Source organism: Orbicella faveolata, unplaced genomic scaffold, assembly GCF_042242905.1.
Source record: "Orbicella faveolata isolate gen_17 unplaced genomic scaffold, um_ofav_v1 contig_24, whole genome shotgun sequence".
Lineage (NCBI taxonomy): Eukaryota > Metazoa > Cnidaria > Anthozoa > Scleractinia > Merulinidae > Orbicella > Orbicella faveolata.
In genome coordinates, this window is record NW_028301552.1 from 20,296,674 (window position 1) to 20,319,120 (window position 22,447).

Consider the following 22,447-nt stretch of genomic DNA (forward strand, 5'->3'; position numbering starts at 1 on the left):
ACCCAAGCAAAAGAAGATCATACGATTATCAAAAAGAATGCTTTGATTTTGTACACTACTCCTTAACAAAAGATAGGATGGTATGTTGAATGTAAGCAGACTTTCTAAATTTGGCTATGATTATTTTGAACATTTTCTGAGATCATTCTTGCAGATTGAAATTCTCTGAAGAAGCAGGCGTCCATTTCTGGAGTTACTTCGTGTTTCTGTTTCAAAATGAAGCCCGGGTCAAAAATTATGTGAAAATGAACATGCAAGTAAAACAAATTGTCGAATGAAAGGTATTGCATAAGGTCGTATCTGAAAGTAAAACAAACTTGGAATGGCTATTATTATTGATCTGAAATGGACCAAATCTTTTAATGCATAATTTGGCATTCCCTGAATTTGTCTCAGTTTACTTGTGAACAAGTGTCAATTAAAATCCTACCTTTTCTTTTTTTGACTTCTTTTTTTAAACTTTTTTTTTTCTTCTTCTTTTTAAGTTCCGAGTACTAAACCTTGCCCAATCCTGGAAGACCATGGCCAAACTGGTCGCAGCCATAACCAAGAGTGTGGGTCCTGTTGGAAACATCACCCTCATACTCGGTGTCATCATCTACATATTTGCCGTGGTTGGAATGAGGGTATTTGGTGATGCTTACACGGAGGACAAGTTTGGAAAAGACGGTGTACCTCGCTGGAACTTCAATGATTTTTGGCACGCGTTCATGATGGTGTTCAGAGTGCTGTGTGGGGAATGGATCGAGCCTCTCTGGGACTGCATGAGGGCCACCAACCCGATGGCCATTTTGTTCTTTTTACCGGCCTTCGTTATTGGTAACTTTATTGTGAGTATATCTATTTCTATATAGCACTGCTCATATGTAGCTTAGAAATCAGACGAACCGTGATATAAAAAATCTTAGAAAGATCTAGCCTCGAGGAAGGGAGAACTCGACATCTCATCCGCGATGGTCACCTTAACATTCTTCACTAGCAAATAATCTCCTTTGTAGGCTCCGTTCGTCGTAACACACCTCTGGGAGATATGCGTTTGTTGAACGACGGTCTTTAAAAATATATACTAGTTATGCAAGACTTTCGAGTGGTATACTGTGCAATATCCCACGAGTCACTGGAATATTCTAGATCTCGGTACATTCAAGGGGCTTTAGACGAGTGTGTATACCATGAAACTGCAAGTGTCAAGTGGGATATTCCATGGTGTACCACGAGAGATCAGAGCATTGCATAACTGTTCTATACCATGCCATAGAAAATACAGTGGCCAACACAAGCAATGAGACATACGCCAGGCGCATGATGGGAAGGTTGGATGTAATACCGTCGAATGTATTGGCTGTATTTTCTATGGCATGGTATTACTGTAAGACAAACAAACCTGTCTCGCAGAGCAACGCATAAATATTTCATCAACAAATTGGTTCTGACAAATTCCCGCAGCTGATACGAGGAGCCCATTATATCAAAGAAACTATTTGGCAAGGGGCAAGACAAATAAGAATTTTAAGCGAAATGATCATTTCTCACTGCAGGTCCTTAACCTTTTTATCGCTCTCTTGTTGAGTGCTTTTGACACTGAAGACGACGAGAACGTTTCCGATGACGAAGAAGGACAAAATTCCAAGCTGAAACGTATGCTAAAAAAACTTACCAAGACCAAAAAGACCCGGCTATTTGTGGCTACATTCAAAGAAAGATACAAACTATACGAAGTGCAGCTACTGGAGAGTAATGTCGCATCACAGGGTACCCCTGTGGGTAGAAAGACTACAGAAGGAGTAACGGAGACATCCGGAAATTTCCAAAAAGGTAGGTAAATGTTTGATCGAATTGTGTGAAAGAACCTCTTGTACAGGAGTTTTGAGTTTCTGTGGTTCATGCAAGAAGGGCAAATAAATGATGATGATGATGATGATGATGATGATGATGATGATGATGATGATGATGATGAAAAATGCTGGTATTGAAGTTATCTTGACAAGATATTCGTACTAAACTCTCAAAACTTGATATTTAAACGAGAACGAAAAGTGATTTGGGATAATCGACACTATATATATAGAAGTAACACAAGAATATTGTAATACTATTGCGGATTAATATCACTTTTAACTTTTTATTCTTTTAAATAACTAAACATTACAAAACTTTCCATTACTTCTAAACGGTCCAGTCACATTTTACTCTTTTTGAGAGCTTGGGGTCACGGGACAGCAATAAGTAACTAAGACGCTAAGAATTATTTTGTTTGGTTTTAATTTTTTTTAACCTGAGAATGGTTCTAATACAGTGATATCTTGGGCACCAATCAATTACAAGAGCGCACATTACCAAAAATAATCACATAAATGTTTGTAAATCGATTAAATTAAAGCCAGCCTATTAATAATCTCAGGTAAAGCGCAAATCGTAGCAAGTGATAACCAATCTCCCAAGAGGACACCCAACAGGTACATTGTTGAAGTGGACGACTGTCTGCCTGAGTACTGTATGTGTTCAATGTCGTCACACCAACACTTCAAGTGGCTTAAATTCCGGTGCAGCATCAGATGCGTGGTAGAGCACGAGTATTTCGAGTGGTTCATTCTCTTCACTGTAATGTTCAGTAGCTTTGTCCTGGTAAGGAAACTCAGAAATAGTCGTTGATCTTAAGTTCAGCGGAACATTGGTCCCACGAGGTAAAAGTAATAACTGGCATCAAGGCTGGGTGACGCATAAGACCGGCCAATCAATGTCAGTGCTTCGTCTTATAGGAGGACCTTTAGTTACAATATTTGCCTCATTAAGTAGCATAGGTGATACAGTTTCGGATGGAGTTACAAAGACATTACTTTTGAATATTGAAAGCGAACAGCACGATTAACTGTCCCAAAGAATTTAAACCCGATGAATCTAACGCTTTTTGCGCGACGCGGGATTTTATAAAGAATGTATGAGCTCATTAGCGCTTGCCACCCAAAAATTCTGCAGTTTTTGAAAGCCAATTTCTCCTCGAATATTACACCTAAGGAGCCAAACATTCACCAGTTACTAGTTTCCACAAGCTCCTTAAATGTTTGAAGTCATTAATTTGTGTCTAGCCTTGATGCCTTCTCTGCGCAAAGTCGTATGTTAATGAGAAAAAATGTAAACAATGACGTCAGCAAAGATTCGCTTATAGTCCGAAGAGGCAAAACCGTTTTCTTAATCCCCATCATGGGATCCTGGTTAACCCCACGTTTCTCCCAGCATTCTTTTCCCTAACAATTTACCGGTACCCTGCCCAATCATATGTGCGGGTGGAGGGACACACTGTGAGGGAGGCACTTACAATGCGAGGTACAGATTTCAAATCCTCCTAACTGCCATCAGCTGGATTTGTCTTGGTTAGTCCCGAAGTCCCGAATTCAAGTCCTCCTCGGTATGAATACAGCAAAATTGGTTTTGTTCGTTCAATATTTGTTCATAAAAACTTCTAGTTTTGTCACAAAACAAACATAAATAAAGTTGCTTCAGTTACGTTTAGTTGATGCACTGAAATAGAGAAACTCTTTATCGATCAACTCCGACTTGAAATTGAGAAAACTAATGCCACAACATTTTACTTTTTTCAGATTTTTGAGGACATTCACCTTCCCGAGAGGCCACTCCTTGAAAAGACATTAAACATTCTAAATTATTTCTTCGCTGCTGTGTTCTCGCTGGAGTTTATTCTTAAGATTCTCGGTCTAGGTGTTGTCAAATACTTCTCTTCAGTTTGGAACTGCTTGGACGCTTTTATCGTGGCGGTGAGTAGAACCCTGCACAAACGGTTGCACAAATGACCTGACAAAAATATCCTCTAGTTGAGTTTGAGACATCCAAACTCCGCGTGGTTGACATTCGCAAGGCCATCATCATTTCTAGTTCAGTGTTGTGTTACGTAGGACACCACGAGAGTTACGAGAGGAACATGTACAACGCGTCTGAAGAGCCATTGTACTGCTCAATAGGACACCTTGTGCCTCTGTTTCAAAACGAGTCCTCATGCAAACCGTAGGAGGAATGCATTATCATATGAATCGTTTCGCCCGAAGACTCGTTTTCAAACAAATGTAAACGGCGGCAACTCGGAAATGGCCTATTTATTCTTGTTTGTTGACGTTCGCGTAGCCGTAGCCGTAGTGGACTGCCTTTAAAGAACTTCATATTCGCAGTGTTCTTTTTACGGATTAAAGTGAATAGGAAAGTGAAATGAAAAGAAGATGTATTGTTTTGTTTTACAGATTTCCTTGGCTTGTTTGTCAGAGAACAAACAGTTGTCAGTGTTTCGATCTCTTCGAACCCTCAGGGCACTACGGCCTCTCCGAGCCATATCCCGTATGGAGGGAATGAAGGTACATGACATGAGATTTTCACCAGTCCGACTGATTTATTGAATTAAGTAGATTTAATTAGTTAAGTGAACGAACTGGTTTGAACATGTGCAGTTTTTTTCTGTCACAGTATTTTAAAAAGGAGTCTTACCACAAATAGGGTTTTAAATCTACGAGAATGATAAACAAATGATTGTAATTTATCTAGAGTGGGGGGATTTTCCCGTTCTAGAATTATCTCTTTTTTAGCTGCTGCTGGTTTTATAGATAAGGCCATTTTCCCTATTTATTCCCCAATACAGACCGAACAAGCCATTTCAATAAAGTATTCATCATAATGGCTCTTTTAAGACTCTTTTGATGCATTATGCGCCCCGCGATCCATTCTTGAATAACACGCGCTCGTAAAAGTAAGCATTTGCTTAGCAACAAACTGTGTTCTTTTAGTCTCGCAACTCTTCATAATTAATTCTGTGGGACGTAAAAGAACCCACACAATGATCGAAAAGAGTAGGGGAAGTAGTTCCCGGTGTGATGATCTGATGGTTAAATGCTCGGAGATATTAGCTGCATAAGCTACTCTGAAATCCCAGGGTAAATAAAGTAATGTATGTATGTACAGTGCATTTCTTTACTTGACTTGTAAAAAAATACGTAGCACCATTTGTGCTTGCATCCATTTTTACGTCCAATCACCGGTCATTTTAACACACTCAGGTTGTCATCAACGCATTATTCGCAGCCATTCCAGGTATCGGCAATGTTCTTGTGGTGTCGCTTCTCTTCTGGTTGATATTCAGCATTCTTGGTGTCCAGTTGTTTTCTGGCAAGTTCCAAGCATGCGTAGATCATGAAGGCGAAAGGGTACCAGCCAGCGTTGTTCCAAACAAAACAAAATGTCTTCGTTTCCCGGAAAAGTACGTCTGGAAGAACTCTGAGGCGAATTTCGATAACGTTCTCAATGGCTTTCTCGCACTCTTTCTGGTGGTACGTATGTTTCATACGGCAATAGACGGATTCGACTAACATGTGTACATTCCTTGTTACCACCCAAATCAGACCACTTGACAATTCATTTGGGAGGTCACAATTGTGCAATTTGCCACATGCAACTAGGGAGGGTGTATAAACAGAACAATTGTAACCTCCTCCCAAATGAATCATCATATAACCTCAATTGATTGGCAACAAGTAAACACATTAGTCAAATCTGTCCATAGTTTATATTTTCCATCGCAAGCGACATGCTAACCTTACGAGATGTGTGAGACACAAATTGTTGGCTTAAAACTTACTTAAGACTATAAGAATGCCGTGCGTTTGTGAATACGACACTTTATCTTTCTACTTGACGTTTCGTATATTTCGACATTTATCTTCAGAAGTGACCGTTGAGAATAGAAATAACAACTGAATTTAAGATAAGTAACTAATTAACAATAAAAATGACAGAAGCTGAAAAAAAAATTGCATCTTAAAAGATGCAAACTAATAAGGATAAAGCTTTTCGCTGCTGACATTAGAATTTAGGGAAGGTTTCAATTCCCTAATTAGCAGAGTTTTCTTTATATTCCAATGAGTATCTGACCATCCTTTTCCTAATATGTCAAAGTTAGCCCTATTTTAAGTTGTCTAAGTTATGAACAGTTGACGTGACGTGGTCTGCAATGGTAGATGCATGACGGCTACTCGTGATCGCATTAAAATGCTCAGTTTTTCTGTCATGCAAACTACGTTTTGTTTTTCCAGTGTAGAAATCCTGTTTGTTTTGCCAATCTACATTGTGAAACAAAACGTAGATTGCATTTCTCGAATGCAAAATTATATTGAAAAGCATGCCGGAAGTCGTAAACCTATTAGCTCTCGCAGCATATCAGGTAATTAATTTTATTGCTTATGTCGAGTGAAGATGCATTCCACTTTTTTCAATGATTATTTTATGGATGCTTCAATTGATGGATAACCAAGTAAGTAAAATAGATGAAAATGAACATACTGATTTAGTCACTGGTAATAGATAATACTATCAGAAATGAAAAGAACATTTTAAAATAAGCTTACATGAAATTTTCAGGTTTATATCCATTCATTATTTCCAAACACATACTTGTAATTTTGCAAGTTTTCAACTTGCCATAAAATCTCTGTCTTTTGGTTAAGAGCCTAGAATTTTCCATTCTTTCCTAATATTTTATCCTTCTTTTTATATCATATAGTTATTTGCCAGTAGCTTCCTTTTGTAGTGATTAACAACGGAAAAGGTTTCTGAAGGACAAAGCTTCCTCACTTCCGTACAAAACCTTCCAATTTTTGCAATATTCATATCTTCATGAAATCTCAATCAACATGGCATTGGTCTGAAAATAGCTGCTCTGGCTATTTAAAACATGCTCTTTCCAGTTCTGAAATTTATTTAGTTGTATCTAAAAGTTTAGAGATTATCGATCACGTGACCAACTGTTCCAAAAGGCCTATTCATAGGGACCAAAGTTGTCCCTTCTATATTCTGTTCCAGGCAACATTTGAAGGTTGGATTGACGTCATGCATAATGCAGTTGATTCCACAGAGGTAAACTATCATGTATTATTTTGCAAGCGGTGGTGCAAGTGGCTAATGAAATTGCACACTATTGGGGAAAAACATGTTATAGACCCGATTCATAAATGGTTGCCAATTTAAAATTCTTTTGTATGCGTTTAAATTAGTCCAACTAACCTTGTTTGAAAGCAAAAATTCTTTTGCTTTATCAACTCAAAAACAAGGTTAGTTGGGCTTATTTTAATACTTGTAAAATAATTTTTAATTGGCAGCCATTTATGTATAGGGTCTATAACAAAGCTTGACATTTATCTCCTGGCTTTTGAAGGAAGCGTCTGAAGCAAACTGATCATTATTAATATAAGTTGCATTCACGCAAGAGACTATCATAGTATGTTGATTCAATCTAGCCCCTTCCTTTTTCACTGACGATGCTCTTCTCCTTTTTTCAGCTTGACGAGCAGCCACAGAAGAATAGCAACATGATCGCGTACATCTATTTTGTAGCATTTATCATTCTTGGTTCTTTCTTTGTCCTCAATCTGTTCGTCGGTGTTGTCATTGACAACTTCAACTCCTTGAAGAAGAAGGTACGTGTCAATGACTCAATCGAATAAGTAAAGGAAAAATGTCAATAGGACTTGAAGGAGCTACGTCACGCTTTGCGCATCTTGAAAAGACTAGCCGTAAATTTTCAATTTCGTCGTTTGTACACAACTATGTCAATCTTCAACATGCTTAACCATCCTTGCTCCTTTATGGTTTACTATTATCTCTTTGATGTTTTTCTATCTTAGTAAACTACTATTTTCAGGTTTCCTCCAATTTAAAACTTGCAGGAAACCGTTTTTAAAAAAAGCCATTTCGTAGGAGAACTAAAAACGAAAATCAAAACACCGTAACTGAGATCCTCTAAGTGCCTTCTCTGGCTTCGAAAGATACGTGTTTGAATAAAAGTGAAACAAAGGAACTTTCCAATTGTTAAGGTGTTCTCTGTTTAGCACTTTTTACGTATTTTCATATGTACATAACCCTTTAGACTATATTCTGCAAAATTGAGTGCGTAAAGTATTTTTAAAATTCCTATTGCTTCCTTTAAGATTGCAATAATAAATTCAAATCACTTGACGTAAAATTGCTATCATCTTGGCAACCTATTCGATTCGTTTTGAGGTTTCTAAGCCATCAAGCATGGGAGGCGCGGTGGCCTCATGGTTAGTGCGCTCGTCTCCGGATCAAGCGGTCCGGGTTCGAGCCCTGGCCGGGGACATTGTGTTGTGTTCTTGGGCAAGACACTTTACTCTCACAGTGCCTCTCTCCACCCAGGTGTATAAATGGGTACCGGCGAACTTAATGCTGGGGGTAACCCTGCGATGGACTAGCATCCCATCCAGGGGGGAGTAGAAATACTCCTAGTCGCTTCATGCTACAGAAACCGGGATAAGCTCCGGCCTGATGGGCCACTTGGCTCGCATGCAGACTTTACTTACCTACCTAAGCCATCAAGCGCGGCACGTTGCAACGAGTAAAGTTTCTGATACGAGGAAAACAGGACGCCGCTACTCAATTATCCGGCATGTGTATATTCCCCCCCGCCCTCCTCCCTTACCTCGAATATCCTCAATAAAAGCATGTGTCTTTCATCAAATACTGGGCACGTTTAGCAGGAATTAGCAATTGCTCACGACCCGCTATACAAATCGAACGCGTACTATGGATAGTCCACGAAAAGTCCGTGCAACGCAGTCTTCAAGAACTTGACGTATCCATGTTCAATTTTGCAGTACGAAGAAATAAGCAGTATGGGCATGTTCCTAACAGAGACACAAAGGAAGTGGGTGAATTTCCTGAAAGAGGCAGCCAAGAAAAAGCCTCCTGCAAAAGGTTTAAGACCGAAGGTATGTTTTAAAGCAACTGAGATACTACACGCGCTGTCATTGGTCGATGGGTGCGTTTAGATGAGAGTATATGTAAAAACGGTTGTGACGTTTTAGATTCGCTCGTATTCTTGAGAAATATGTCAAAAAAGCAATAGAGAACGTTCTCCGTGTTTACTTTATTGTTTAAATAGCATAAGGCGTAACAAACATTTTGAATATTGAACGTATGACTCTGAAGGTTTCCGATCGGGAGAGTTCTAGGAGAGAGGGCCACTCCTTTATCAATAACTATTGTAATGCTCCTTCCTCTGTAAATAAAGCTGCTCACCTTAATTGCCTACTTACAACAGGACCGATGTCGTGCCGTGTTATACGACGTGGTGACAGGAGACAAGTTTGAGATCGCCATTCTGACAGTGATAATATGTAACATGGTGATGATGATGATACAGCATTACGGACAGTCGGCCCAGGTCTCCAGCATCTTGCATATCCTTTGAAAGATATAACATGTGATGTATACTAGTAGATTTTATCCAATATATCAACAAGCGTGTTATTATGCTCGATCTTGTATCGCAAATAGTGCGCATATGTTTTCTGGTGGATGGGCTACAGTTAACATCCGGTAATGTACCTCCCCGTTCCAAAACGTCGCTTCTAAGCCCTCCCTACCCCCATCCCCCGCCCGCCTCTAGTTTAACATGTCTCCTCACGAAAAGAATTTTTAGCCCCATTCAACTTTTCTATGTTAACCTAACCAACCAACGTCTCCATAGAACATTGCACTTCAAGTAGATGGATGAAGATTTTTGATCAGAGTGACCTTTTTACAACTCAGTTTCTTTAAGTCATTCCTAGTCAGTTCATTTCCAAGCGGTTTTTCAGTTAAGGCCGTCTACAGTCCCCCTCCTTTTACTCTCTGTTATGTACTTCCTAGGTTTTAGCTCTAAGCCCAGAGGTTACGACCGCACCAAACGATTAGTTATCTTTCTTGTAAGCAGTGTAAATACGGCCAGAAGATGTCTAAAGGACCATTTCGTGTTTAACGGAATGATGCAATATTCTTCAACAATAACATTATTCATTAAAGTGAACTCAGGGCTAGTTTCCTTGACTATCGCCTGATCGGCTAACACGGATCTCAAACTGGGTTTTCACTGGAATATTCACAGCTGAAGCTATCGCGAAACTGATTGCCTTGCGACAGCATTACTTTAAGAAGGCGTGGAATGTATTTGATTTCATCATAGTTATTTCATCACTCATTGGTAAGGAGGTGGTAAAGTTATTTGTTGTATGAAGTGATAAAAGTATGTGCAATTATATATATGAATTGGAAGAGAGAGACCAATTGTGCTGTTTGCGTAGCACCTTTCAGTCGAAACCATTTTATGCTGATCCTAGAGAAAGTGTTCACATCAATGAAAACAGTATCGTTAACGATGATGTTTGAAAATTCCTTTTCAAACTCATAAGTAATTCGTCAAGTTTAAAAAAAGGAAATCATGACCGTGACAGTGTTAAGATGTCGAATCTTAATTAGCACATATTTTTACAATTTAATTTCTTCTCCTCAGTTTCGATTGAGAAGATACCTATATAACAAACACTCAAGACAGTGTTTGATCGCATTTCCAAACATCACAAAGTTCATCAAAAATACTCCGCTACGCGTCGTATTTTCAACTTCCTCCTCGGTGTTTAGAAACGTGATCTATTACGGTCTTCCGTGTTTGATATATTACTTCAAATGGCACTCGCCTAATTCGTGCAATTTTGGGAGAATTTTGGAATTTCACTGGTAGTGTAAATTCTTGATTGCACTCGCAATCGCATAATTATCTATAAAAACCGAGTGTGATGAAAGTGAGTTCTCCGTATTTTACAGGGGTAGTACTTGACGAAATCAGCGTCAAAGATACAGTAGTCAATCCCAGTCTCCTGCGCGTCATGCGGATCTTCAGAATCGCCAGGCTACTAAGAGTGCTTGAATTTGCCAAAGGAATTCGGCAGCTTCTTGTTGCACTGATGATCTCACTGCCGGCATTATTCAACATCGGCACTTTGCTATTTTTGGTCATTTTCATCTACGCCATCATAGGCATGTCGGCTTTCGGTCGAGTCAAGAAGCAAGGAAATCTGGATAACATCGTAAATTTTGAAACGTTTGGGAGTTCCATGATGCTGCTGTTCCGTCTCTCCACTGGCTCGGGCTGGAATGACGTCATGAGTTCATTGTCGCTTCAACCACCGGACTGCGACCCAAATTACGAAGGCTTTCCAAAAGGGAACTGTGGTTCTCCTCTCGGAGCTGCCAGCTACCTCATCAGCTACATCGTTATCGTGTTTATGATCATTGTCAACATGTATATCGCTGTAATTCTTGAAAACGTCAACCGCGCTCACGAAAACGACGATTTTGCCATAACGAAAGAAGATTTTGACAGGTATTATCTTAAATGGGCTGCCTTTGTTCCAAATGGAAAGCAATTCATTCCTCTAAGTCAACTATCGGACTTTGTGGACGCGCTGGATAAACCATTCAGGCATCCCAAACCTAACGACGAGCGGTTGCGACAATTAGATATCACCATACGAGCCGGCGAACTCATTCACTGCTTTGATCTGCTCAAGGCGCTCGTGCGGTGCATTCTGGAAGAGCACGGCGAGTCGCCAGATGTGTTCCAGGATATTACAGTCAGAATGGAAGCACAGTTTACAAAGTCTTTAGGAAGGAAGCATTCCATCGCTGTCCTTGGCTCCACGCAAACAAAATTTCAATGCGGTGAGCAAACTGAAGTGGTATAAAACAAAGGATTAAATGGCATCAAGGGGAAAGGCGATAAATCAAGAATGTTTGGAGCTGTTTGGGTGCTTACCTTAAATATGAGTCATTGAGAAACAGAGCAAGGCTTGTGGATGGTCTTTTTAAGAAACCAAGTTCTGGACATGCCCCAGAGACTGCTACAAAATCCTCACAATAATGGCGACTATGCTGATTTTTCCAGAGGAATGAAATCGATAACAGTTAGGCCTGATTTATTTTAGAAGCAGAAGCCAATGTTAGCTCTTAAAGAAAGATTGAAATTTTAAACAGTGTTGAATATATTGCTCGTAATTGATAACTACAGTATTTCCAGTTAACCGGGAAAGATGGTTTCTTTCTAAGTGGGCAATCAATATTATTTGCGTTTTTCCCCATTTGTTAGCAGCCACTTTCGTTTTGTTATGTTGGAAGCATAATACAAATTATTTTGCAAGGTTATTGCCCACGCCTCCTTACACATTTTTCTTTGCACTTAAGCGTTAAAATAATAAAGACCTCGGAATAAATTTCGACATCCGGACCTCGCACTAGGTCAATAACTTGTTGTAGTTCATAAGTGGAGAAAATCATTTTTGAAGAACCCCGAGTGAATCTCTGCATCCGGTTCCTGAGCTTGGTCAATAATCTTTTTGTAAGGCTTTTGACCCTCACTCCTCCCCTCGGGGACGTTTTTCCCTCTTTCTCGCTGTTTTTTCGACTCTTTGCTTGAGCTATATTTTACGTCCCATATCTTAGTTCCGCCTACTGTGCACTGAGCTAATGTTTTGTAGTAGTAACTTAGACCTTTGTTCTTCATATGTTCAAGAAATTGTGTCGACTTTATGTTGTATAAAGTAATGTCATAATGACTTAATTCATAACTGTCCTATCGGTCAGTATGTATTACAGCTGGCATCTTTACAGGTAACTTCATTTTCAAGGTCTTCCTGTCCACTTGGGAATGACTCTTGAGGAAGTTTTACAAAGAGGAAGTTAAGTTATAAATGACAAGTTGTTACGATTATTCGTTGCTATTTTTATCGGTGCATACAGCTTTCCCTCCCCGGCCAGGTCACGGCTAGTATTTGCGAAACGGAAATGGTGCTAAATTCTACCGAGGACGAAAGTGGGGAAACATACGAACAAATGTATTGCGCTGTAGATTCGACTGGTGAATTGAATTACCAGGGACGTGCCTTTCAGCGGTGAACATTTTCTGTCCATGAGCAATTATTACAGTTATTGGGCGTACCCACAATGGGCGACAAAAGTCTTGAGAGAGCTTGGAGAGCTTAAGGCAAATTTTCCCCTCAACTCTACGAAACTACCCCCTCCCTGCCCCACTTCCTGTATCTAAAACTTGGCTCTTTCCTGAACAACATTGAAAAGGGGGAGAGGGTGTGGTTCCCAATGTAAACCGAATTTGAAATGGAATAAGTGAAATATTTAAATTAGCACTCGTTGCAATCAACTATCTCAACTACTTCTGTCGCTCGTTACGGATCCTAGCGTTTTCTTATCTCCCCTACCTCTGCAAAACAACAACAACAACAAAAAGCAAACCACTAGCGCCTTCGACTCTTGATTAATTTACCCCCCTCCCCCCCTGAAGCGAACATATGTGATTTTAATGTTCTTCTGGGATTTCCTTCCTGCCCTTGACACAGTGTATTTTTTCTATTACCACGTAACTTTGTGGATCAGCTACGCAGTTTTATCACTGCGTCGCAATAATCGCAATCTTCTCTTACACAATAGCTTTTCTGTCTCTACGTCATTATCAATTACGTAATCTCCACAACTAGCTGTTTCAGGACATATCCTCTCTAGTCCACACTATGCCAGAGAAATATGAAAACGGCGGTCTTTACTCTTAAAACATCTCAAATGTTTTACGTGCACACTACGTCAGAGAAAATTGAAAATGCAACAAACATCGATGACGGAAACCCTTGAATGCAGTGTTGCTCCCGCCATTTCGGACGCCATTTTGGATTTATGTTTGAGGAAGACTCGGATACGAAAATTGCGTGATTATCGTGACGTCATCGTTTTCGGAAAAACTCCGTTTTCAAAATGTTTTCTGTCTACACTTCACCGAAAAGCCAGCGTTTTCAAATTCCTCCTGTTTGTGGAGCGTTTACGAAAAGCTCCGTTTTTCAATTCGGTGGTCAAGTTATCCAGATTTATGTGGACGGCGGGCCTAACCCTAAAATTGAAGCTGTGTTTTCAAATTTTTCCTTTGTTTAAATTTGTTGAATTATTAATTTTGAGAAGAGTGATAATTTGCAACACCGATCAATGTGCTTTATAGTACATTTACTCAAGATGTTTCTGGGTGATATACACATATTAACCATTTACCTTGCTTTACCCTTTAGTCCTGGGCAATGATCATGGAAGGGTTTTTGTAAATTTCCCAAATTGTCTTAATGATTGTCTTCATATTCAGTGTTCTCCCTATGTCTTTCTTATTAAAAGACCTGCACCAGCAAATATACCACTCTTCAACGCAATCCTGTTGAATGACCAACCATCAGATTGTGAAGCAGATTTCCTACTCAGGCCGCCATTTTGAATTCACACCCGACAGAGAACACGCGAGTGAAAAAAAGATATAAATGGGCGAGAATCTTTACCCAGGCATTGTCCAAAGCGACAGACTTCCACAAGTGAAATACACGTGTGCAGATTTGAGAAACGGCCAAATCTAGCATCTTTAAAAGGTCCAATAAACATAGTTCAAGATCCCGACAGCAAAACCGCGAGTGTGGCGCATCTCTAAACGCGCGAGAACCTACGAGAGAAAAGAAAGTTGATATGGGCGAGAATCTCTAGCCCAAGCACTGTCCAAAGCAGTAGACTTCCACAAGTGAAATACACGTGTATCGATTTGGGGGAGAGGTAAAAGTAGCATCTTTAAAAAGTTAGGTAAGCATTGGTTACACCTAAAACGCGAATGTGGCGCATCCCTAAACGCGCGAGAACTTACGACAGAAAGAAAAGTTGATATGGGCAAGAATCTCCAATCCAAACACTGTCCCAATCGATAGACTTCCCCAAGTGAAATACACGTATGTAGATTTGAGAAAGGCCCAAATCTAGCATCTTTAAAAAGCTAGGTAAGCATTGGTTGAGACCCCCGCACCTAAAACGCGAGTGGGGCGCATCTCTAAACGCGCGAGAACTCACCAGAGAAAAGTAAGTTGATATGAGGGAGAATCTCCAACCAAAACACTGTCCAAATCGACAGACTTCTACAACTGAAATAAACGTGTGTAGACTTGAGAAAGGGCCAAATCTTTCATTTTCAACAAGTCCAGTAAGCATAGTTTGAGATGCGGACACCGAAATTGCGAATGTGGCTCATCTCTAAACGCACGAAAACACGGGACAGAAAAATATATAAATGGGCGAGAATCTCCAACCCAAGCATTGTCCAAAGCGACAGACTACCACAAGTAAAATACATGTGTCTAGATTTGAGAAAGGGCTAAAACTAGCATTTTTAAAAAGTCCAGTAAACATAGTTTGAAATCCTGACACCAAAACCGTGAGTCGGGCGCATCTCTAAACGCGCGAGAACTTACTAGAGGAAAGAAAGTTGATATGGGCGAGAATCTCTCACCCAAGAACTGTCCAAATCGATAGATTTCCACAAGTGAAATACACGTGTGTAGATTTGCGGGAGGGCTAAAAGTAGCATCTTTAAACGGTGAGGTAAGCATTGGTTGGGATTCCCAAGCCTAAAACGCGAGTGAGGCGCATCTCTTAACGTGCGAGAACTTACAAGAGAAAAGAAAGTTGATATGGGCGAAAATCTCTTACCCAAGCACTGTCAAAAATCGATAGACTTCCACAAGTGAAATACACGTGTGTAGATTTGCGGGAGGGCAAAAAATGCATCTTTAAAAACCTAGGTAGCCCCTGGTTGGGATCCCCGCGCCTAAAACGCGAGTGTGGAGCATCTCTAAACGCCCGAGAACTTACGAGGGAAAAGAAAGTTGATTTGGGCGAGAATCTCCAACCTAACCACTGTTCAAATGGATAGACTTCCACAAGTGAAATACGTTAGTGTAGATTTGGTGGAGGGCCAGAACTAGCATTTTTAAAGAGCCCTGCAAAAATAGTTTTGGATCCCCACACCCAAAACGCGAGTGTGCCGCATCGCTAAACGTGCGAAAATACGCGAGTAAACAATATATAAAGGGGCAAGAATCTTGGACCCAGGCATTGTCCAAAGCGACAGACTTCCACAAATGAAATACACGTGTATAGATTTAAGAAAGGGCCAAATGTAGCATCTTTAAAAAGTCCAGTAAGCATAGTTTGAAATCACCAGACCAAAATCGCGAATGTGGCGCATCTCTAAACGCACGAAAACCCGCAAGAGGAAAAAATATAAATGGGCGAGAATCTCCATCCCAAGCATTGTCCAAAGCGACAGACTTCCACGAGTGAATTACACGTGTGTAGATTTGAAGGAGGGCTAAAAGTGGCATGTTTGAAAAGTTAAGTAGTTTTTAGATTTGGGGCAGGGCTAAAAGCAACATCTTTAAAAAGTTAGGTAAGCATTGGTTGAGACCCCTGCATCTAAAACGAGAGTGTGGCGCATCTCTAAACGCGCGAGAACTAAGTAGAGAAAAGACAGTTGATAGGGGCGAGAATCTCTTACCCAACCACTGTCGAAATCGATAGACTTCCACAAGTGAAATACACGTGAGTAGATTTGGGGGAGGGCTAAAAGTAGCATCTTTACAAAGTTAGGTAACCATTGGTTGGAATCCCTGCACCTAAAACGAGAGTGTGACGCATCTCTAAACGCGCGAGAACTTACAAGAGAAAAGAAAGTTGATATGGGCGAGAATCCCTCGACCCAAACACTCTGCAAGGTGATAGTTTTCCACATGTGAAATACACGTGTGTAGATTCGGGGGAGGACTAAAAGTAGCATCTTTACAAAGTTAGGTAAGCATCGGTTGGGATCGCCGCACCTAAAACGCGAGTGTGCCGCATCTCTAAACGCGCGTGAACTTACGAGAGAAAAGAAAGTTGACATGGGCGAGAAATGACCTCTACTGCACTTATCTCTTCCTGGTGTTTTTTTGTGTTTTTTTGTGTTTTTTTTTTTTTAATTCTATGAGAACAGGGCTGTATTCCTCTAAGGCTGTGGGTGTAATTCGTAAAAACACTGAGTTCTTATAAATCGTTCAGAAATTCTTCGATCCAGTTGAAATTTATGTTGCTGGCACATGGGTGGGCACTTTACAGGTAGACCGTGATGTAAGATACTTTAAACTATTTTTACTGTACATGATGCACTGCTACATTAGTCTGCTTTATAAATATTTAACTCAGGAAAGGTCCTGTTAGTACCTTCTTGTTACTTGATGAAAATTTTGCGGGGTTTGTTTTATCAGGGCGCTTCATGATGCCTCCTGGAATAAGCTATACCTTTCCCAGTTGAATCGTCATCAGTTTATCGTACGTTATTCAGGTTATTGATTGGAAAAATAATTATACTTTTGAACCTTAGTTACTCTTTTTTCAGGGGATGGGGGGTGGGCTTCTTTCGGAGGTCGTTACTTACGGACTTTTACAATTCGTTGTGTGTACGAGCCATTGGCCAAGCGATTGGCCAAGCCATTGGTAGCCGTGCATGGTCACCTAAAGCACTGACAAACTATCTTAGCTCCATGTACTAAGTTTCTCCTCGCACCTTTTTTTTTTTTTTTTTTTTTTTTTTCTTTTTTTTTTTTTGTCCTCGGCTGTGTAATTATGCGATATTTTCTACACAATAACTTCAATTGCCGAGCATGATAATACTGCACGTGGCTCCCACTGCCAACGACATACTCAGACAAGTATTCCAGATCATCTGGGTTTTTATTACCTAAGGTCTGTGTTAGATTGATTAATCAAACGCTCCTTTACTTCCGGACAAGCATCTCGATGCAGGCTCAGAGTTTATTGTGATGGCTTTTATTGGGTAAACAAGACATTTACGTCTGCCCGCCGCGCTCAACATCCATTCGTAGGCACTTTGGTGTCTTTAAGTTCATTTCGTAGATCTGAACTTGGTTCGGGGGGAGAAGCAGAGGAAGGTTTATGTTGTGTAATTCGTTCATCATTGCGGGATTACTTGATTTATCGGCATTCCCCGGTTTTGTCCGCTCACGTTTTTTTCCTGCCCAAGTCTTTCTTCACGTGTGTTTAGACGTGATCCGATATATAATGACCTTGTTTTGTTCCAGATTATTGGCGTCTGTGGAGTCCGCCATCATTTGAAAGCATCGGGAATGACTCGAACGCACTATTTACTTTTAAAGCACTATCAATATCGTGACTTCATTTTAAAGCTTGTCTCATATTCCATTGGCCCTTTCTGGTTTATTTTTTTTATTTAATATCATCGACATGTCACTGAAACAGATTATAACGCCTAGTGAGAGTATGTAAGGAATGCTAGGAAAATTTCCCTTTACCATTTCCCTTTACCATTTCTCTGCGGTACTTACAGTAGAAGCCCCGTGCGTCCCGTCATGGTGCAATCACAACCATAACCAACTCACGTAAGAATGATGTACGGACGTGTATTGTCCATACAATTTTAATTTCGAGCGCCATGTAGCAGTGAAAACAGTGGTCAAATAGTTATTCTCTTCAATCTCGAAAGAATATTTAATCTCGGCAGAATATCTACCTCGCACTTCGCGACTGGGTAAATATTCTGCCACTGATCACGTTCACTCTGGGCAGATTATGCAAGTTAAATTAATGAATTTTAATTCGCTTAAAGGGACAAAACTTTTTCTTTCATAAATATTCTTTGATGTTACGTCTATGTACTATATGTTTCATCATTTTGTCGATAACTGCACATTGGGCATGGCATTTTTTCAAAAGAGTCTTTGATATGCTTAATTCCCTAATGTTTGCACTTGTTCTACGATATCATCCTGGCCGAGGGCGAACAGTCCTCACTAGATTCCCAAAAAACTCTATGCAAACATTCATTGACGTTTTACTGACAAAATGTCGTTCACGTTTTTATTAAAGAAAACGAGCTTAAAAACAGAACAATATTAACGCGTGGCAATGGGAACTTCCTTTGCTAAGAAAAACACTAATGGTAACCTGTGCTCCAGCCTCCATTTCCAGAAAAAGAAATCTGTGAGAGAGCTTTCTCTCCCACTTTTCTTTCGGCGGGGGCGTCTTTAATAAAGGCTAAACAATGATCTTTTGAGATGATTTGGGTGTACTTGATCAAAAATGGAAAATAAGCTCTCGACATAATTTTTCGTTTCATTGCGCACCCTAAAGCTTAAAAGTACATCAAGTCTTAATTAAAATAGGAACAAAGGACTCATTTCCTTAATCACACAAATGGACGTCATCTGGCGCTTGATATAGACAGGTCTGAAGACATGATCCAAAGCGCTTATTTTACCATCTGAATACTTTTTTGCACACGCCCGTTATGTAACACATGAAATTTTAATGAAAGCACTTATTAGAACATGTTCATGTCATATTCTAGAGACGTTTTTTATAGAAAAGACAAATAGCACATCCATCAATGATGGCAAAAGTAAACAATTGTTCTTTTTAAGAAAGAGGATCGTATATCCTTCCGTGCTTTGTTCATTTTAACAGCTGCACAAAGTCAATTCTGATAGCCAATGGCAACATTTAATGTGCCAGCTATATGTTTAAAGAGTTTTGATCACGTTTGGGAAAGACACACTCGAAGACAAACAATTTCCTTTTAAGAAAAAAGTCTCACTTCGTTTTCGCTTTGTTTAGTTTGAGGTTAAGTTTGACATCATAGCAGTGTAGAACTTTACTTTAGTCTTTTCGATAGCCTATAGACAGTTCTATTTACATAGGGCTCTGTGCACCTTTATAAGAAATAGCGCCAAAGGTTGATCACGTCGTTAATCTTATACTTTTTTTCTGATTCCTAATTTGCATATTTTGGGGAAATATATAGGTGACCGGAGAAAGTTATAAGCCAGGTGTTCATCAATAATATCACAGTCACGCGCAAGAAAGAGAGATCTCTCTGAGGAACAATTGAGGATATTCAACTGCTAGAAAATGTCGATAACAAATCATACTGAAGGCGAAAGCCAAAAAGTATTTGAAGTGCTTTGTTCAACTGGCTTGACTACAGAAATAAGTTATCAGTTAACAGGTCTTGTTGTCTTCAACGTATTTATTGCTCTCACCACAACTGTAGGAAACGCTCTGATCCTCGTGGCCCTTAACAAGGTTTCTTCTCTTCATCCATCATCCAAACTGTTGTTTCGGAATTTGGCAGCAACTGATCTCTGTGTTGGTGTTATTGCACAACCTCTTTACATTGGCTATGTGGCACTTCTACTTACGGAAAACTGGAAGATTTGCCGCCATGCATTAGTCGCAAGTTTTGCTGTGGGTTCGATATTAGGCGCGGTGTCTCTACCCACCTTGACTGCAATAAGCGTGGACAGACTTCTGGCCCTGCTGTTGGGACAGAGATACAGGCAAGTTATAACTTTGAGGCGAACAAAAGTGCTTGTATGCAACCTTTGGGTTTTAGCTGCTGTTGCTACAGCAATGTACTTTTTAAATTACGATATAGCCCTACAAGGCACCATCATAGTCGTATCGTTGTATTTAGCAACTTCAATATTTTCTTACATGTGGATTTTCTTCGCTCTACGTCATCACCAAAGCCAAGTACAAAACGTTTTTCAAAGACAATCGAGCCAAACAACTCCACTGAACATAGCGCGATACAGAAAGGCAGTGTCCAGTTCACTGTGGGTGCAGTTGGTGTTAGTCGCTTGTTATCTCCCCTATGGAATAGTAGTGGCTTTGTGGGCTTACACTGGACTTCCGTCAGTCGTTTTTCTAGTGGCTCAATGCACAATCACATTGGTGTATTTGAATTCTTCCTTAAACCCATTCATTTACTGTTGGAAGATTAAAGAACTGAGACAAGTTGTGAAACAGACAATTAGGGAATTTTTCTCTTCATCGAGTTAGTTTTTGTGGAACTTATTAAAATGGTTTAGATAGAATCTCATATATAGCAAAAAAAATCATTTTGCGCAAGCCAATATATATAGACTATTGCTGATGAAGTCCTCTTGCAAACGCGTTGCCTCAAAAAAAAAATAAGCACGTTTTTTTTTATTCTTCACATCACTTACATCAGAGAGAGAAATAACAACTGAAAAAAGAAATCGATTTATGTCGATGGCCATTTTTCAAACTGATAAACCGAGCTTTAAATTTATCTTCGACATTAAACCGACGGTAATGAAAGAAATAATTTACTGGCGTTGAAATGGCTCGAGTTCCGTGCAAAAGCCGGTTCCGGTCAGGCTTTTAACTGCTGTTTCAGATATCATGTTTTAACTGACGAAAACCGCTATCATTAACGGCTTCATCACCAAACACCGCTTGAATTGCCAAGCCATGCCCTTTTACTGGTTGTAAAAACTGAGGTTTCTTCAGATAGGAACGTGATTATGTTACTACTTTCACATTCTCGCCATTTATGTTAAAAAAAATAATAAATAAGTAAATAAACTTGGTTGAAAATACTGAAAAGACCAGCCAATATAATCTTTTTCAACTAAATTGACAGTGAAAGGGTTGTTGGTAATGAAAGGAGACTAAAATAAAACAAAATTATTCATTTCAAAGATGAAAATCGCGTTTTTACGTTGTTATGTAATAGTGCAGCTTTGTACGTGTGTGACCAATTTCTTCAGGTAATGACACCATCATACTCTGACAGTCTGGAACAACACTTTAATAAAACTAATATCGGCTCCACTACTTAATTATCCCACAAAATACAGGTCTGTATTCTGCAGTTTGAGATCGCATCTAAATGATTTGTAAAAGGAAATAAAATGTGCTATCGGGAGATCTAAAATAGTTTTTCTCATTATTCTTCTAAACTCGGCTCATGAAGAAATACATTGTTTAGGGACATTTATTATTACATTTGAAAAGGTAATCAAGTGATTTTGAGTGTTATTATGTGGCTAAGAAAAGTACTTCGTTGTGACTGGCTGAGAGCAGGCCAACTGATCGTTAACTTTTACTTTGCACCGCAATGCAAATTAACGCGCGCGTTTGCAATTTTCTCAGTCATATAATAAATGAGCAATTGTATGAAAGTTCGATCAATTAAGGATTTACACTACTAGTTATATTTCCTACCAGAATATTTTGAAATTAATCATATAATTTCTGCCTTTCACCGATAACCTATTCTTTTCCTTTCTTGAAACTTTCTTAGCGCGAAATGTTTTCGTCCCTTTGCTCTGAGGATTTTGTGTGCGGTGCTAAGCCTGTGCTTTAATATTTTTAGTCGCTGTCATTGGCTTGTCGCGTCATCTCATGGCTTCTATGAGAATCAGCAGCTTGATCACGAAGTAAAATAAAGTTTCCTCTCATTGATAGACTATTTCCATAGTTGTTTCACTGAAAAGCAATATGTGTGGTTACGTGGGGTACTTTTATCGTGATAAATGACCGTTTTGCCACGGGAAATTGCACTTAATGTGCGTGATCGACATTTTCCGAGATAAATTTCCCTCGTAAATAGCCATGGATAAGTCAAAAACACCAAATGAAGCGCCCATGCATTTGACGTGGTAAGTCGCGATGTTATTTCGATACCAAAGGTACAAGGGCCAATCAAGACGCTCCGTCTGACATCAACACGTAACCCAAAAGTAAAAGTGGTTGCTTCGATGGTTTCACACGCGCCGTTGCCAGATTCATTAACTTTGACACCGCTTGGTAAGCAGAAAAGAGTTTGAAGGCTTTGTTGGGGAGGGGGGGGGGGGGGGGGGCGAATACAGCTAGAAAG

At 39.7% G+C, this 22,447-nt stretch overlaps 2 protein-coding genes across 2 annotated transcripts in view; both read left to right on the plus strand.

The window, feature by feature from the left end:
* The window catches only part of LOC110057105 (sodium channel protein 1 brain-like), a 36,437-nt gene extending 23,672 nt beyond the window's left edge, over positions 1–12,765 (plus strand). Inside the window, exons 14-25 of the mRNA XM_089291274.1 lie at positions 486–830; positions 1,539–1,815; positions 2,402–2,625; positions 3,600–3,773; positions 4,251–4,361; positions 5,058–5,327; positions 6,856–6,909; positions 7,332–7,469; positions 8,664–8,777; positions 9,110–9,248; positions 9,899–10,030; positions 10,651–12,765. Coding sequence (XP_089147400.1) covers positions 486–830; positions 1,539–1,815; positions 2,402–2,625; positions 3,600–3,773; positions 4,251–4,361; positions 5,058–5,327; positions 6,856–6,909; positions 7,332–7,469; positions 8,664–8,777; positions 9,110–9,248; positions 9,899–10,030; positions 10,651–11,570 — 2,898 coding nt within the window. The 3' untranslated portion in view covers positions 11,571–12,765. The remainder of the gene's footprint in view (positions 1–485; positions 831–1,538; positions 1,816–2,401; positions 2,626–3,599; positions 3,774–4,250; positions 4,362–5,057; positions 5,328–6,855; positions 6,910–7,331; positions 7,470–8,663; positions 8,778–9,109; positions 9,249–9,898; positions 10,031–10,650) is intronic.
* Positions 12,766–19,368: 6,603 nt separating this feature from the next.
* Positions 19,369–21,502, plus strand: LOC110057108 (adenosine receptor A3-like). Its single transcript, XM_089291217.1, has one exon. It carries the CDS (start codon positions 19,669–19,671, stop codon positions 20,599–20,601), a length of 933 nt encoding a protein of 310 aa, XP_089147343.1. The 5' UTR covers positions 19,369–19,668; the 3' UTR covers positions 20,602–21,502.
* The last annotated feature ends 945 nt before the right edge of the window (positions 21,503–22,447 follow it).

What these genes read in the sequence shown, in the direction of transcription:
- LOC110057108 (XM_089291217.1), top strand. Translation starts at nt 19,669, where the DNA reads ATGTCGATAACAAATCATACTGAAGGCGAAAGCCAAAAAGTATTTGAA.